The sequence below is a fragment of the Parasteatoda tepidariorum genome, chromosome 3 (assembly GCF_043381705.1).
Source record: "Parasteatoda tepidariorum isolate YZ-2023 chromosome 3, CAS_Ptep_4.0, whole genome shotgun sequence".
In the NCBI taxonomy this organism is placed as follows: Eukaryota; Metazoa; Arthropoda; class Arachnida; order Araneae; family Theridiidae; genus Parasteatoda; species Parasteatoda tepidariorum.
In genome coordinates this window covers 81,668,531-81,683,352 of record NC_092206.1, presented here as the reverse complement: position 1 = coordinate 81,683,352, position 14,822 = coordinate 81,668,531, and the positions used below count along the sequence as shown (strand labels likewise).

General features: G+C 33.1%; 1 protein-coding gene across 1 annotated transcript in view; it reads right to left on the bottom strand.

Moving 5' to 3' along the window:
• Nucleotides 1-418: 418 nt before the first annotated feature.
• The window catches only part of LOC122269353 (spidroin-1-like), an 18,566-nt gene continuing 4,162 nt past the window's right edge, over nt 419-14,822 (bottom strand). Inside the window, exon 2 of the mRNA XM_071178893.1 lies at nt 419-3,035. Coding sequence (XP_071034994.1) covers nt 652-3,035 — 2,384 coding nt within the window. The 3' untranslated portion in view covers nt 419-651. The remainder of the gene's footprint in view (nt 3,036-14,822) is intronic.

Here is a 14,822-nt window from a genome sequence, read left to right as displayed (position 1 = left end):
GTACAGTAATACTCTAAAAGAAATATTTTCATCAAAACCAATAAATATAAGAATAAAAGAAAGACCTAATGCAGGAGGGCAGTTTTTTCTTCAAATTGTAAGAACATTTGCTGCCAGTAAGAGTGGCCTATTTAGAAGGCCTTGTCTAAGCATACATTGTCATGCCATGAGTGATAACGATGTTCTATCACATTTCTTCCCTTGCCTGCAGGCGCACTATTTAACAGGAAAATATACTGTGCATTTTTACGTTTATCATGTTTACGTCATGTCATGTATTACGTTTTAAGTCATGTCTTTGATATGCGTTTAGAGAGTTATTTATTCTTTGGAAATGAATTTTTTCCCCATATGACGGGTTAACAAAAGATTATTGCTTAAAAATTAGGTTGTAAGGACAAAAATTATAAAAGCTGTATAATTTTGAATTTGTTTTTAATAAATGCGTTTTATAAAATATGTACATTCATACAGGTGTGAACTAAACAAATGAACGTATTATTGATAAATTTGAAATATTGAATCTTTGTAGACTTTTTAAAATTTCTTTTCGATGCTTTTTCCATGCATTTCCAAACAAGATGAAGAGTATTTTATGTTATGCTTTTACTTATTTTTTTTAAACTTTCTGCTGCATAACCCTTTAAATCCTCATCCAATTGATATTCCGCCAGTTGATCCTCCTCCTAGTGTTATTCCACTTTTCAAACCTCCTCCTAATGCTGCCCCACCTTTCAACCCTAATCCTAGCCCTCCTATTTTTAACCCTCCTAATAGTTCTCCTACTTTTAAACCACCTCCTTGTACTCCAAATTTCAATCCTCCTCCTAATTCTGATTCGCCTTTTAATCCTGCTCCTAGTCCTCCTGTTATTGCTCCTCCTAATGCTGTAGCACCTTTTAATCCTAGCCCTCCTCCACCAATTAAACCTCTCCCTATGGTTGATCCACCTTTTATTCCCCCTCCTAATGCTGCTCCACCTCCTAATGCTGCTCCTCCTAGTAATGCTGCTCCTCCTGCTAATGCTGCTCCTCCTCCTAATGCTGCTCCTCCTCCTAATGCTGCTCCTCCTCCTAAAGCTACTCCTCCTCCTAATGCTGCTCCTTCTCCTAATGCTGCTCCTCCTCCTAAAGCTGCTCCTCCTACTAATGCTGCTACCCCTCCTAATGCTGCTCCTCCTCCTAATGCTGCTCCTCCTCCTAAAGCTGCTCCTCCTCCTAATGCTGCTCCTCCTCCTATTGCTACCCCACTTTTTAATCCAGCTCCTAGTCCTCCTGTTAATGCTCCTCCCAATGCTGTAGCACCTTTTAATCCTAGCCCTCCTCCACCAATTAAATCTACCCCTATGGTTGATCCACCTTTTATTCCTCTTCCTAATGCTGCTCCCCCTCCTAATGCTAATCCTCCTCCTAATGCTGCTCCTCCTCCTAATGCTACCCCACCTTTTAATCCAGCTCCTAGTCCTCCTGTTATTGCTCCTCCCAATGCTGTAGCATTTCTTAATCCTAGCCCACCTCCACCAATTAAACCTCCCCCTATGGTTGATCCACCTTTTATTCCTCCTCCTAATGCTGCTCCCCCTCCTAATGCTAATCCTCCCCCTAATGCTTTTCCACCTTTTAATCCAGCTCCTAGTCCTCCTGTTAATGCTCCTCCCAATGCTGTAGCACCTTTTAATCCCAGCCCTCCTCCACCAATTAAACCTCCCCCTATGGTTGATCCACCTTTTATTCCTCCTCTTAATGCTGCTCCCCCTCCTAATGCTAATCCTCCTCCTAATGCTGCTCCTCCTCCTAATGCTGCTCCTCCTCCTAATGCTACCCCACCTTTTAATCCAGCTCCTAGTCCTCCTGTTAATGCTCCTCCCAATGCTGTAGCACCTTTTAATCCCAGCTCTCCTCCACCAATTAAACCTACCCCTATGGTTGATCCACCTTTAATTTCTCCTCCCAATGCTGCTCCCCCTCCTAGTGCTGCTCCTCCACCTAATGCTGCTCCTCCTCCTAATGCTGCTCCTCCTCCTAATGCTGCTCTTCCTGCTAATGCTGCTCCTCCTCCTAATGCTGCTCCTCCTCCTAATGCTGCTCCTCCTCCTAAAGCTGCTCCTCCTCCTAAAGATGCTCCTCCTCCTAAAGCTGCTCCTCCTCCTAATGCTACCCCTCCTCCTAATGCTACCCCACCTTTTAATCCTGCTCCTAGTCCTCCTGTTATTGCTCCTCCTAATGCTGTAGCACTTTTTAATCCTAGCCCTCCTCCACCAATTAAACCTATCCCTAGAGTTGATCCACCTTTTATTCCTCCTCCTAATGCTGCTCCTCCTCCTAATGCTACCCCACTTTTTAATCCTGCTCCTAGTCCTCCTGCTATTGCTCCTCCCAATGCTGTAGCTCCTTTTAATCCTAGCCCTCCTCCACCAATTAAACCTCCCCCTATGGTTGATCCACCTTTTATTCCTACTCCTAATGCTGCTCCTCCTCCTCCTAATGCTGCTCTTCCCGAAGCTGTAGCACCTTCTAATCCTAGTCCTCCTCCACCAATTGAACTTCCACCAATTGAACCTCCCCCTATGGTTGATCCGCCTTTTATTCCTCCTCCTAATGCCGCTCTTCCTCCTGATGTTGCTCCTCTATTGAATGCTGATCCTGTTCTTATTAGACGTACTCCTTTTGTTTCAGTCCTGTATCTTGTCACTGTTGTTCCGTTTGCTAATCTTTCTTCAGTCCTGTATCTTCTCACTGTTGTTCCGTTTGCTAATCTTTCTTCTTTAATTAATCCTCCTCCTTGTGATACCTCTGTTTCTGGTTGTGCTCCTAATTGTAATGCCCCTGTTTCTGGTTCTGTTCCGCCTTGTGATGGCCATGCCTCTGATTCTGCTCCTCCTCGTGATGCCCCTGTTTCTGGTTCTGCTTCTCCTTGTGATGCCCATGTCTCTGGTTCTGCTCCTCCTTGTGATGCCCCTGTTTCTGGTCCTGCTCCTCCTTCAATTTTTACTTCTTCTTCCAGCCCTACATCTTCGACTTGCAACTTTGCTTCCCCTGAGTGATAAAAGTAAACCGCAAGTCAATTTTTTTTTGAAAATAAAAATTAGAATGTACATCTTTCTGGTCTATAATAAAGACCAGTATACAACTTTAGTAAGTGATGAATCAGAAAGTACAGTGTATGACTCATGTGTATGAAAATCAGAAATTTCTTATAAATATTGGTATGATTTGACGAAGTGGAATTTTGAGCGCTAAGTTTTGGTTTTAGAATTAAGAAAGAACATGAATTATTATGTATTCAAAAATACCCACTTCTTTAGTTCTGGATTAACGCACACACTTAAAAGTGGTGAGCAATTGTTAGCGTTATTTGGGTGTTAAATTATTAATTAAAGGCTAGAAGTAAACATTGAATATCTAATATGCAACTCAAATTATGCAGAATTTTATATAACTTATCCAGTTTTTGGTAATTCTTTCTCTTTAGAGGACATTTTTTGCCAGGTAACAAAGCCGCGTACATTTGGCTGAATAAAAAGGGTGTTTGGCTAGCTAGAATTTTCTTCTCACCAAACGATTGATAAAAACCCTGCCCCCATCTTGCCTATACCTCCTAGAAAAGCGAAGGCCAAGGCACGGGTTACCGTTACAATTTGTTCCTTTAGTAATTCAGACGTAATGACATCTTCCGTATTTTCCATCACAGCACAGCTTTGTAGCCCTAACGTAGTGACGTCTTTTTTATTTTTCATCCATTGCACAGCTTATGTTCGTTACGTCAGATGACTAAATTGATTCGTGCTGAGGCCTTCTCTCTTCTAGAAGGTACTGATCTTGCACCGTGAGCTTTGAACTGCTGTTAACTGATATTTTCCCGATGTGCGCGAAATTAAGGTAAGTTAAGTTAATATTTTTTTTTTCTATTTTCAATTTTGAATGCGTGTTTTGTTTTTAAGTATTTTATTACATATCAATTTTCTGATTATTATTATCTTCCTACATGTTATATTGTGAGATTATATATCTATATTTAAGAACTAAATTCCATTGACTAAACGGTAACAAAGTCAGATTTATGTCAAAAATACTTTGAGTTAGAAAAAAAAATTCATTGTAGCCCAATAATCGATAACTTACCGATGAAATAAAATATCCTGCCAAAGATATATTAGATTTTAACAGAATCAAAGATTGTATTTTATTTACAAATATTTGTAAGTCCAAGCGCTAAAAATTAATGCTAAGTTTTCAGAATTGTACTTTACTTTATAAGAAAAAATTACTTCGATTATTATTACTAATTTATCAATAATAAAAACTGCGGTCAGATATCATTTGTAATAGAACATCATTTGTATTCATATATTTTTGTAAATAGAACATGATTTTAACTATATTAAATAATACCAACGTATTATTGCTGTACTTAATGTCAATTTTTTTTAAAACTTTGTTTAGTAGCTGTTACTAAATTACTATCATTTTGCATATTTTATTCTCATAAATTGTAATTAGTATTGTATTTAATGGAAATGGTTTAGTAATAAGTAAGGTAAATGATATAGTAAATTAAATATTGTTGTTAAAGCTATGGTGGCTCAGGGGATAGAGCATTCGCCTCCCAATGAGACGGCACAGCTTCGAATCCCAGTAATAGCTGGTCGATATGAATTCTGCATCCAGCTCACACTGACCACAGTGATGGCGTAAAAAATCTCAGTGGTAGACGGATCATGGGTTAAAAGTCCCTAGCCATCGGACAAACCATGGGAGGTTTTCTTGGTTTTCCTCTACATGCACCGCAAATATGGGTTAGTTCCATCAAAAAAGTCCTCCACGAAGGCAGACTGGTTTAACCAAAGAATATACGTCGGTGAAGAATGCTAGCTTCCATAAACATAATGTAAATCAGTCCCTCATGGCTTAGTGTGGCCATTGTGTACGAAGATAAAAGGAACATTTAGTGACACAGCAGTCGAGGTCCTTGAAACGTGCTTTTGCACCCTCCACTCCGCCCAACCACCACTGGGGTTGGGAGGGAAAGAAAAGTCTTCTCTTTCTATTTATTGTTGGTTTGTTCTTTATTGTTGTACTAAACATTATTGTACCATTACGATACTTCTTTGAGAATACTTTTACATCCGCCATGTTCATTAAATCTGCTAACAAATGATAGAAAGAATAAAATGGCGTTTGGCGGGAGGCAGCGTACCCAACCATACACGTAGAGTTGTCCAAAGACCAGTTCACAGGTGACGCATCTCACTTCGCTTCTTATGCGCATGCGCCGGGTACATATGATGCTCTGCTAATTGTGAGTACGTTTCTTCCCCCGTAAGTTGTTTTTCTGGTATAGTATATTACACCGAGCAGTTTCCCAATTTAGTGACGTATTCGAAGAGCTGAACTTCTCCTTTCTATATTTTGTGGTTTAACCCATCACAGCAGTTGAACTATATGCAAGTTTTATTTAATACTTTTGCTATTTATTTATATGATTTAAACTGTTTTTAAATTATAAATGAAATTTTTATATTCAATCTTTCAAAAATCTATTTTTTACAATTATTTATATTTGATAGGGTTGATTTGTGTGCAGTCATCTAATAGTACGCAAGGTATAATCTATGCGAGACATTACATTAATTAGGATTTCTTACCATGTATTTTGTAATTTCAGATACCTTACTTAGCATTTCCTGTGAAGTAATTCATATCCCATGTGTTTAAATTTAACTTTGGATGCAGAGTGGTGGACTGCCCACATGGATAGAGATATAATGGGATGAACTAACTGATGTTGGTGACATCAGTTAGTTAATAACCCTGATAAATATAATTATGAGATGTGAATTGATTTTGTGGGGCTTAAGTATGGTAACTTGTTCACTTTTTTAATATTAGCCTGTCGAGCCTTTTAAGCTTCATCACCCAAAAAATATTTAAGTAATAGTATCAGTATGTGAGTATGCAGATGAGTATATTACCAAATCGTTTAACCCTTTGACACTGATAAGACACCCGTGTCCCTTTTAACAAAACTAATTACGGTCACAATAAAATACTTAAATAAATAATAAATCTAGGTTTGCTACAAGAGGTAGACTAGAAATAATTATATTTTAACAAATTAGATATACAATACGGCGTTCATTTAATTAATTCATCGTTACTTAACGTTCTAATTTATGTGGAGAAACTTAGCTGGGTCCAAGTCAGCAATATCCAGAATATTAAAACACCATCTTGTTTATAAATAACCAGCTGGTGCTGAGGTCATAGTTTAGGTGTCTGTGTATCAGTGATCTTCTTCTTGGGTAGCAAGTGCCTAATTTTATATAAAAGTTTTTTCTTTATATGACATTAAAATTACTGTAGCTATTAAATTTAATTAACTTTTTTATATTAAACTCTTTTTTATTTTTTATATTAAATTGATAAAACAAATATAAAATTACAAAAAAAAATCAAATTTAAAATTTAAAAAATAAAATTTACAAGATTTATCTTTGAAATTGAGAAGTATAATGAGTAAGCATAAACATAAAGATATATGATTGTTTCCGTCATCAATTATGGCATAATATTAAAATTAATTTGGGTATTACTTATTTATTCTGCAAAATAGTTAATATTTTTTCTTGTCATAATAATAGGAAGATGAACTAATTTTGAAAAAAATTAAGAGATTTTTAAGAAGTTAAACAGAACGCTTCTCTCCAAACATGAAATTTTATTCTTAGTGAATATTGATTACATTATATCTTGTTATTAGCCATATTTTTATTTCATTTATAAAAAGCAAATTTTATAATTCTTTCCCGCACCCTAATTAGTTTGTGTAAAATATGTGAACAATCAATGCAATCATTGAGTTGTGCAGTAGGCAAAAAAAAAAAAAAAAAAAAAAAAAAAAAAAAAAAAAAAAAAAAAAAAAAAAAAAAAANAAAAAAAAAAAAAAAAAAAAAAAAAGAAAGAAAAAAAAAAGAAAAGATATCACCTTGAATAACTTTCGTTCTCGAATTTTCACTAGCTAAGTGTCAATCTTAATGATTCCTGGGGGTGGCCTCAAATGTGCTAATTATTGCTAACTAATAATTAAGTTATGAAATCAGATACAAAAACGCACTTTCTCTGAATAAACATACATAATATTTTACATATATGGAATCCTGACCCTTAAAATTAGGGGGTAAACAAAATTTCGAAAATATTGGGTAGTAAATTGGGGTGTAATAAAGATTTATATACATGGCGAATATTTTTTGGGGGCTGCTTTCTTTGCAAAGGAAACAGATTGTTTTCCTTTCTTCGTTGAAAATAAATTTTGAATCGATTTATAAATTATTTATGATTTTACAAGATTTTAGAATCTGAACGTTGAACTTTTTATCTGACATTATTGGTCTTTTTACAGCTGTTTTAACTTCATTTGTATGAAAATTTTCTACTAAAACCAAATTTACATACGTTATTAGAAATTTATGAAGAGTTGTAGGGCTAATTGCTTTAACACCTCTGTTCGAGTCTCTTAGGTAAGGGAAAAAAAGATCAAGTAAAAAAATTGAAGGAACTGAAAAAGAAAGCGATTTTTATGCACAATAACAAGGTCTTATAAAATTCACGATATTTCTTTTCCCTAAAATTGAAAAACTTTGCAAATGTTAAGTGGCATTTTAAAAGTATTTTGATATATATATATACACAGTGCTAACATTTATCACCAAATAGGGCTACTAAAGTTTCTTTGTTTTATTCCTTTATTTACAAACTTATTTTACGATTCCCACCATCCCTACCGACACCCGATACGATAGTCTCATTTTAGGTAGAGTTCGTAAGGTCCTTAAGAAATTAAAAATGTGGCAGCAAAACTAAGAAGATGTATTTTATTATGTTTATATTCACCACAACATTCAATATTTAATTTTAAAAACTTGTAACAGGTAATTAACATATTTATTTTAAGAGTAAAATGATGTATAATATATTGAGAAATTTAAAGATACTTAAGAATGTTGACTACGTATTCGTATTAATAATTATAACTAAATATTGAAAAAATTTATAAACATATTATTCCAAATCTGTGCATACGTTTTTATATTATTGAAATTGTATCAATTATTGAAAGAACAAACTAAAAAATAAAATTAAAAAACTGATGTATAATCACATTCTATCAGAAACATGCTTTTATAAAACGTAGCATTCGTCGAATAAAATGCTTTTATTCAATAAAATGTTTCATTCAAATATCTTTTTAAATTACGAATAAATTTTTAGAGGACTAAAAAGAAGCATCGTATTTTATAATTTAAAAAAAAAGGATTAGCAATCGGTTATTAGTGAAAAAATATGAATGAAATTTTAAGCTACTCGCGCGTAAGTAAAGTTTCTCGTAAATTAACCACATTTAAATATTAATCTCCCCACTTAAATATTTCTTCATTGTCGCCAAATTATTTTTTTAAGTTTAATTTTTCTCGTCTTCTACCTAATAAAAACTTTAGAAATTTAAGATTTTGTAATAGAAAAATACGTAGCTTAATATGGTAGAAGAAAATTTATACCTTATATTTCTAATTTTTTTCATCCACAATTAAATTAAATAAAAAAAATAGTAAATAATTATTTAAAATTATTTTTGACCTGAAATTATCTTTGGGTAAATGAGTTTTATAAGTGTGTGTAATTTTTTTTTGATTTGCTGAATTAGTTTTAAAAATATGACTAAAAACGCAAAAAGTGCAATTAACATCAAAGGATCCGAACTTTGGATCGCTCACATGATAAAACTATGGGGAGAAAATACGAGTACAGAGAAAGTACGTTTGTGTCTGATTTCGTAACTTAATGAATAGTTAGCATAAAATATTTTGCACATTTCAGATCACCCCCAAGAAACATTAAGAATGACACTTAGTACGTGAAAATCCAATCATTAGAACGATAGTTATTCAGATTGATATCTTCCCCCCCCCCAACTGTACCTAGTTGTTAAAAAGGCTGAGATCTTGACCAATAATAATAATAATAATTAATAATCATAGGAGCATCCATAAAAATATATATATGCATGGAACTTGTGTCAAGTTATCAGATCACCAAAACCAAAAATCTAAGTCTCTCACGGATAAGGATTCACAATACTTGGCTTCTATCGCCGTTTACACCAGGTGGCGGCATCAGAATGTTGTTGTTTGCGCATGTGCATTTGCTCAAGCAGGTGTACGTGGAGACACGAGTTTACCTACATTAACAAAACAATAATAATAATAATTTAAGTTGCGAGAACTGTGGTGGCTAAGGGGTTAGAGCACTCGCCTCCCAATGAGGTGAGTCAGGTTCGAATCCCAGCAGAGCCTTATCAGACTGTAGACGGATCATGGATTAGAGTCCCCTTGCTGTCGGGTTAACCGTGGGAGATTTTTGGGGGGCATTTTTTCTCCATTTAACGCAAAGGCTGGTAATTTCCATCAAAAAGTTCTCAATGAAGGCTAATTTGTTCCATTGCTTGATCCAGGAATTTCAGGAGTTGAACGTTGATAGTTGTAAACTCAGAATAGAGTCGGCTGCTATACGCTGGTTATAAAATAAAATTTAAATTGCTAAAATTAGTTTTCAACAAATGTTCTAAACCTGTAACTGTTAGTGAATATTCAATAAATATATTATTTTACATTGTTATGAGTGACTATTCAATATCCTATTTAAAACAGTACAAAAAAATTTTGAGAAAGAAAATTCAATACGCCCATTTTCTCTTTCATAGAAAAGTAAAGCTTTGGAATTTGAACCAGTCTCACTTAGAATAAAAAAAAACATCTGGCATCCTGACGATTACAAAAGAAAAATAACTCATGAAGGAATTTTGAATTTTAAGCGAATTATAGCAGCTACTAATACATTATGGTTTTAATTTCCAATTAGTGTATTAGAAGACTAGCAGGGCAAGACAGCCTGTTTGGCAGAGCGCTGGACTCACGTTCGTAAGAAAGAGAGTTCGAATCCAGTCGGCCGAAGATTCCCAGTGTAGTAAATGGTGATTGATGCACGTTAAATTTGTTGGATCACAAAGTGATCCCTGTTCCCATAACAAGTTATACCTCTGGGGGTACTGAATTGGAGATTGATCTGGTTCAGATCAAAGTTACAATTTATGGATAAATGAATGGATGTATGAATGGGTGCTCCCCATAAACGGGTGGGACGTATGGGTGTAGCAGAAGTTAAATTCTAGGCCACATATGACGCCACTAGAAAAAAAAGAACTATCGTAACCTTTGCATTAATGGTTTACGACAGAAGGTTTGCACGCGTTGCCCTGCAATTTAAAAATATCTAAATTTTTGATAAAAATCGCTTAATATCTTAACTCATTTCGAGAACGCCGCATTCTTTAAAGTTTTATCACTTTTAAAAGATATTTTAAAAACTGTGAAAATATGATTGTGTGATGAATGAAAACAATTATCAGATTACAAATTTTTTGCTTGTAATATTTCCTTACCCTAGTTGTTAAAATTATAAAGTGAATCACGTAAAGTTTACAGACAGTTTAATTCGTATATTTCAGAGAATTTGAAGGCTTTACGGTAAATGACTCCGATATGGGCACTACCTACAATTTTGAATGTAGATCCATTTATTATTTTAAAATGAATTTGAAGATTCATAATTTTGAAAATAACTCTATTTGTCTAGTCAATTTGTCTAATCAATGTCAGAAACTTAAATAGGTATAGGTACAAAATTATACTTTTTTATCATGTAACTCTTATAACTGTCATAACTTTTAAACTTTTTTTATATCGACTTTGTTCTAATCAGTTTAGCGTAGAAAAAGTACCCATCATCCAAATTTCGTTTGTCTATACAGCTATGTCAGGTAGGTAAAAGGAAAAACTAAAAAATAGTATTTTGTATAAATATTTACATTAATAACTTTTTGGACTATTAGTTCCATTAAATTTCTTTAGAGCTTATTTGATTCAGCTTTAAAAAGTACATTGCAAATAATGCCTCGAATCTCTACATAAAGTTCTTAGATGTGGCAGTTAATATATCAAAAATTGTAATTATTATTCTTCATACTTTCTTATTGGATTAAGCTTAAAAAGTGCATAACAAATAATACCTCGCATGTCTAAATAAAATTCATAGATGTGTAAGTTTATAAAGTTTAAAAATTGTAATTTTTAATCTTCATACTTTCTTATTCGATTATGCTTAAAAAGTATACAACAAATAATACCTCGCAGTCTAGGTAAAACTCTTAGATGTGCAAGTTAACATAGATCAAAAATAGTAATTATTATTATTCATACTTTCTTATTCGATTCAGCTTAAAAAGTAGATAGCAAATAACACCTCGCATGTCTAGATAAAATTTTTAGATGTGTTTGTTAATATACATCAAAAATAGTAATTATTTCTATTCATACTTTCTTATTCGATTCAGCTTAAAAAGTAGATAGCAAATAACACCTCACATGTCTAGATGAAACTCTTAGATGTGCAAGTTAACACAGATCAAAAATAGTAATTATTATTTTTCATACTTTCTTATTCGATTCAGCTTAAAAAGTAGATAGCAAATAATACCTCGTATGTCTAGATGAAATTGTTAGATGTGTAAGCTAATATACACCAAAAATTGTACTTATAAATTTACGTACTTTCTTAATACCTAATGACTTATGAACTATTAGTCGTAGCAACTTGTATAAGGTTTCAGTTTATTCATAAAAAACAAAATACATATACATAGACAAAATATATAGGAAACAATACCTCACTTTTTTGCATAGTAAAATTTTAGCATTTTCACTTTTGTCTCCTTTATTTATACCTATACGATTCAATTACAATTGGTTCAATAGCTATATTTTTAAAAATTTTCGTTGAAAAATGAATATTAGTTGCCCTGTTATGCTTTCTACGTATAATGAAAGAGCAGAGAAAAGTGTTGATAACAGTTATAAAAGGCTTCACATAGAAAGAAAGAGTAGGAGACGTGCTGTCATACATGTTGCTTTTTAAAAGCATATAGTTTTGTTACTGCAAGTTTTTCTATTGCATACCATTTACTTCAACTTAATTTTTTTATTTTAATAACTTATTATTGATAAAAAACTTTAATTTCTTAAAGAGGAATTTGTTTTAATGATTTTAATGATTGATTTACGCTAGATCACATTTCAAATGATGTGTTTAGCGGCTCAGTTAAGTACCGAGAGCAGCAAGCATGTTTTGCAAAGCAAACCAAATTAGACTGCGTAGCAATCTTTGATTATAAAAGGAACTCACTACTAGAATAAAATTTTTCTAAACGATTTTTTTTGGGTCAACTTATGAAGGATTTAGAATCACATTCAATAACTCTCTCAGACAAGTGTGCCAACACACAAGATAGACAAGTGGTTAGACTACAAAGATTTTGACCTATTTTTTTATTTAGAATAAACTTTGTTTTTGATAAAGGAAATTAAATTAAACAAGTAGTGAATTTACAAGGGTAGACAACAGGTCTAGTTTCGCGGTATTTGAAATCTACGTTGAAATTCTATCTATAGAACTTTCTTTCTATTATATTTAAGTATAAAGACAATTTTGACAGAGGGAAACAAAAAACATGAAACGTGATATTATTTACTTACTACCAACAGGTGCAACACACCTACACCTACAGGTTACTTGCACCAACAGGTCAAAACACACCAAAACAATAGCAAATTTCATTTTCTCCATTAAAAATGAAACTAACCGTATAAAACTTGGAGAAGGAAATAAATTTGTCAAGCTATGCGTAACAAGATATTTAAATATAAAAAATCAAGATCATGATTTATTAATTCAGTCATCAAATTTCCTATAAGTGATATTTGCTAAAACATCAAAAAAGATTTTTATTATAAAAGTAACTATTGTTCTTGTGTCAGATCAATTATTGCTTCAAGCATTCCTCGTGATATAAGAATGGATTTCTTAAAAAATTGATCTTAATGAAAAATAATTAGTGTTATTTCCCCTTCTCATTGAAATGAATTATTTCCTGTTAGATTATTTTAAGTATTGACTTAATTTAAAAAAAAAATTGGAAGGTAAGGACTGAAAATCAAGGATCATGATTTTCTAAGGTTCATGACTCTTGCTAAGAAAATACACAAGCGATAATGGATTCAACAGCCACTTTTGTTTCTTAAAGAAAAAAAAATTCAAAGCAAAAGTATCTGATACACAAAAAATGATAATAATAATGTTCGATTAATTTGTGAAATGGCATAATAGCAGCCGAATTCCAAAAAAAAATTATAGGCCTATTTTGACACAATTTTCCACAATAAGATTAAAGTAAAAAGCAGAATTAAGTTAATTTGAGAAATAAAAGTGCAGTTTTAAATGCGTATGAACTGGGGAAAACATAAGCAGGGAGACATAAAGGGGTAACGCCTCTAGTGGCGTACAGTAACATTTCCGAATTTGGGTTGCTCAGCTGTTCTCAATCATTATGAAATGCCCTACATGCCTCCCAACTGTAAATCCGCTATACTAGATCATCCTTTATATTATTGCATTTTTAACAAATTGCATTGTTTAATAAATTTATTTGTAATGTGTGTTAGCATTTCTGAACAAAACGTTCAATATGCTGTAGAAATGTTGAATCGAAGCGTAAAAACATTGATCGTTTATTTTATTTGCACTTATACTTATGATTTTCTTCGTGTATACGCACATTGCATTTTTATTTATTTATTTATTTTTTATTTATTTATATATCCATTTATTTATTTATTCATGATTAAAATTTTTTTTGTTGAAATTTTCAGCATTTTGCATCTGGTTAATACTATAAAACAAGATAATTCACATAGTGTTCAATTCCAACTCGGGAGCAATCAGAAAGTATTACTTCTGAAACATATTTTTTTTTAGAATAAAACTACATTTATCTACTCTATTAAAATATTTCGTCCTTGGTAAATTGAAGATGGTAGCTAAAACTCTCCACGCGAGAAGGAACATACTTTGAGTATCCATATTTAGCCCTATCCCTGATTTTGAAAATAATTCCCAGCTTTCTTTTAACTATTTCTGTATACAATTATTTAGAATGTCTCCTAATAGATACAGTAGAGAGCAAAAGATTTTAAAACGGTATGTTTTTCGATAAGCAAAATTTCTTAATAACGTTGTCGTTCAATTACGTCGCACTGGAGCTGCATAATGGGTTATTGGCGACGGTTCGGGAAACATCCCCGAGGATGATCCGAAAACATGCCATCACAATTTTGATCCTCTTCAGAGAGGATGGCACCCCCACTTCGGTAGCCCAACGACCTGAACGAGAAGTCGAACACTTTACTGTAGAGCAATTTTAAGAGGACCAATACCGCACACCCTCGGTCCCTACGCAGACTGATCCAAGTGGTTACCCACCATATATAGCAGTACTTTTACTTTCGTTACTTGTACCGCCGGTACAAGTAAAAAGTACGTACTTTTACTTGTACTTCGTTACTTTTTAAATTTAGTACTTTTACTTGAACTTTCGTTACTTTTTTAGGGAAAAAATACAAGTATTTGTAACGGAAATGTCGAATGAAATCGTTACTTTTTTCTTAAATTCGGTAAGCTTTCAAAAAAAAATCCAATCGATATCCAATCGTAAAAAAATTATATGTGAAATATAATACTGCAGTACCTTTTAGTGCTCCCATGGAGCGCTTATTCAGCATGGCTAACCACGTTCTGAGAAATTCTCGCAGCAGACTCAGTGACACCACTTTCGAAATGTAATTTGTAAAAAGTACTTAAAGGTGCTTTTTTGGG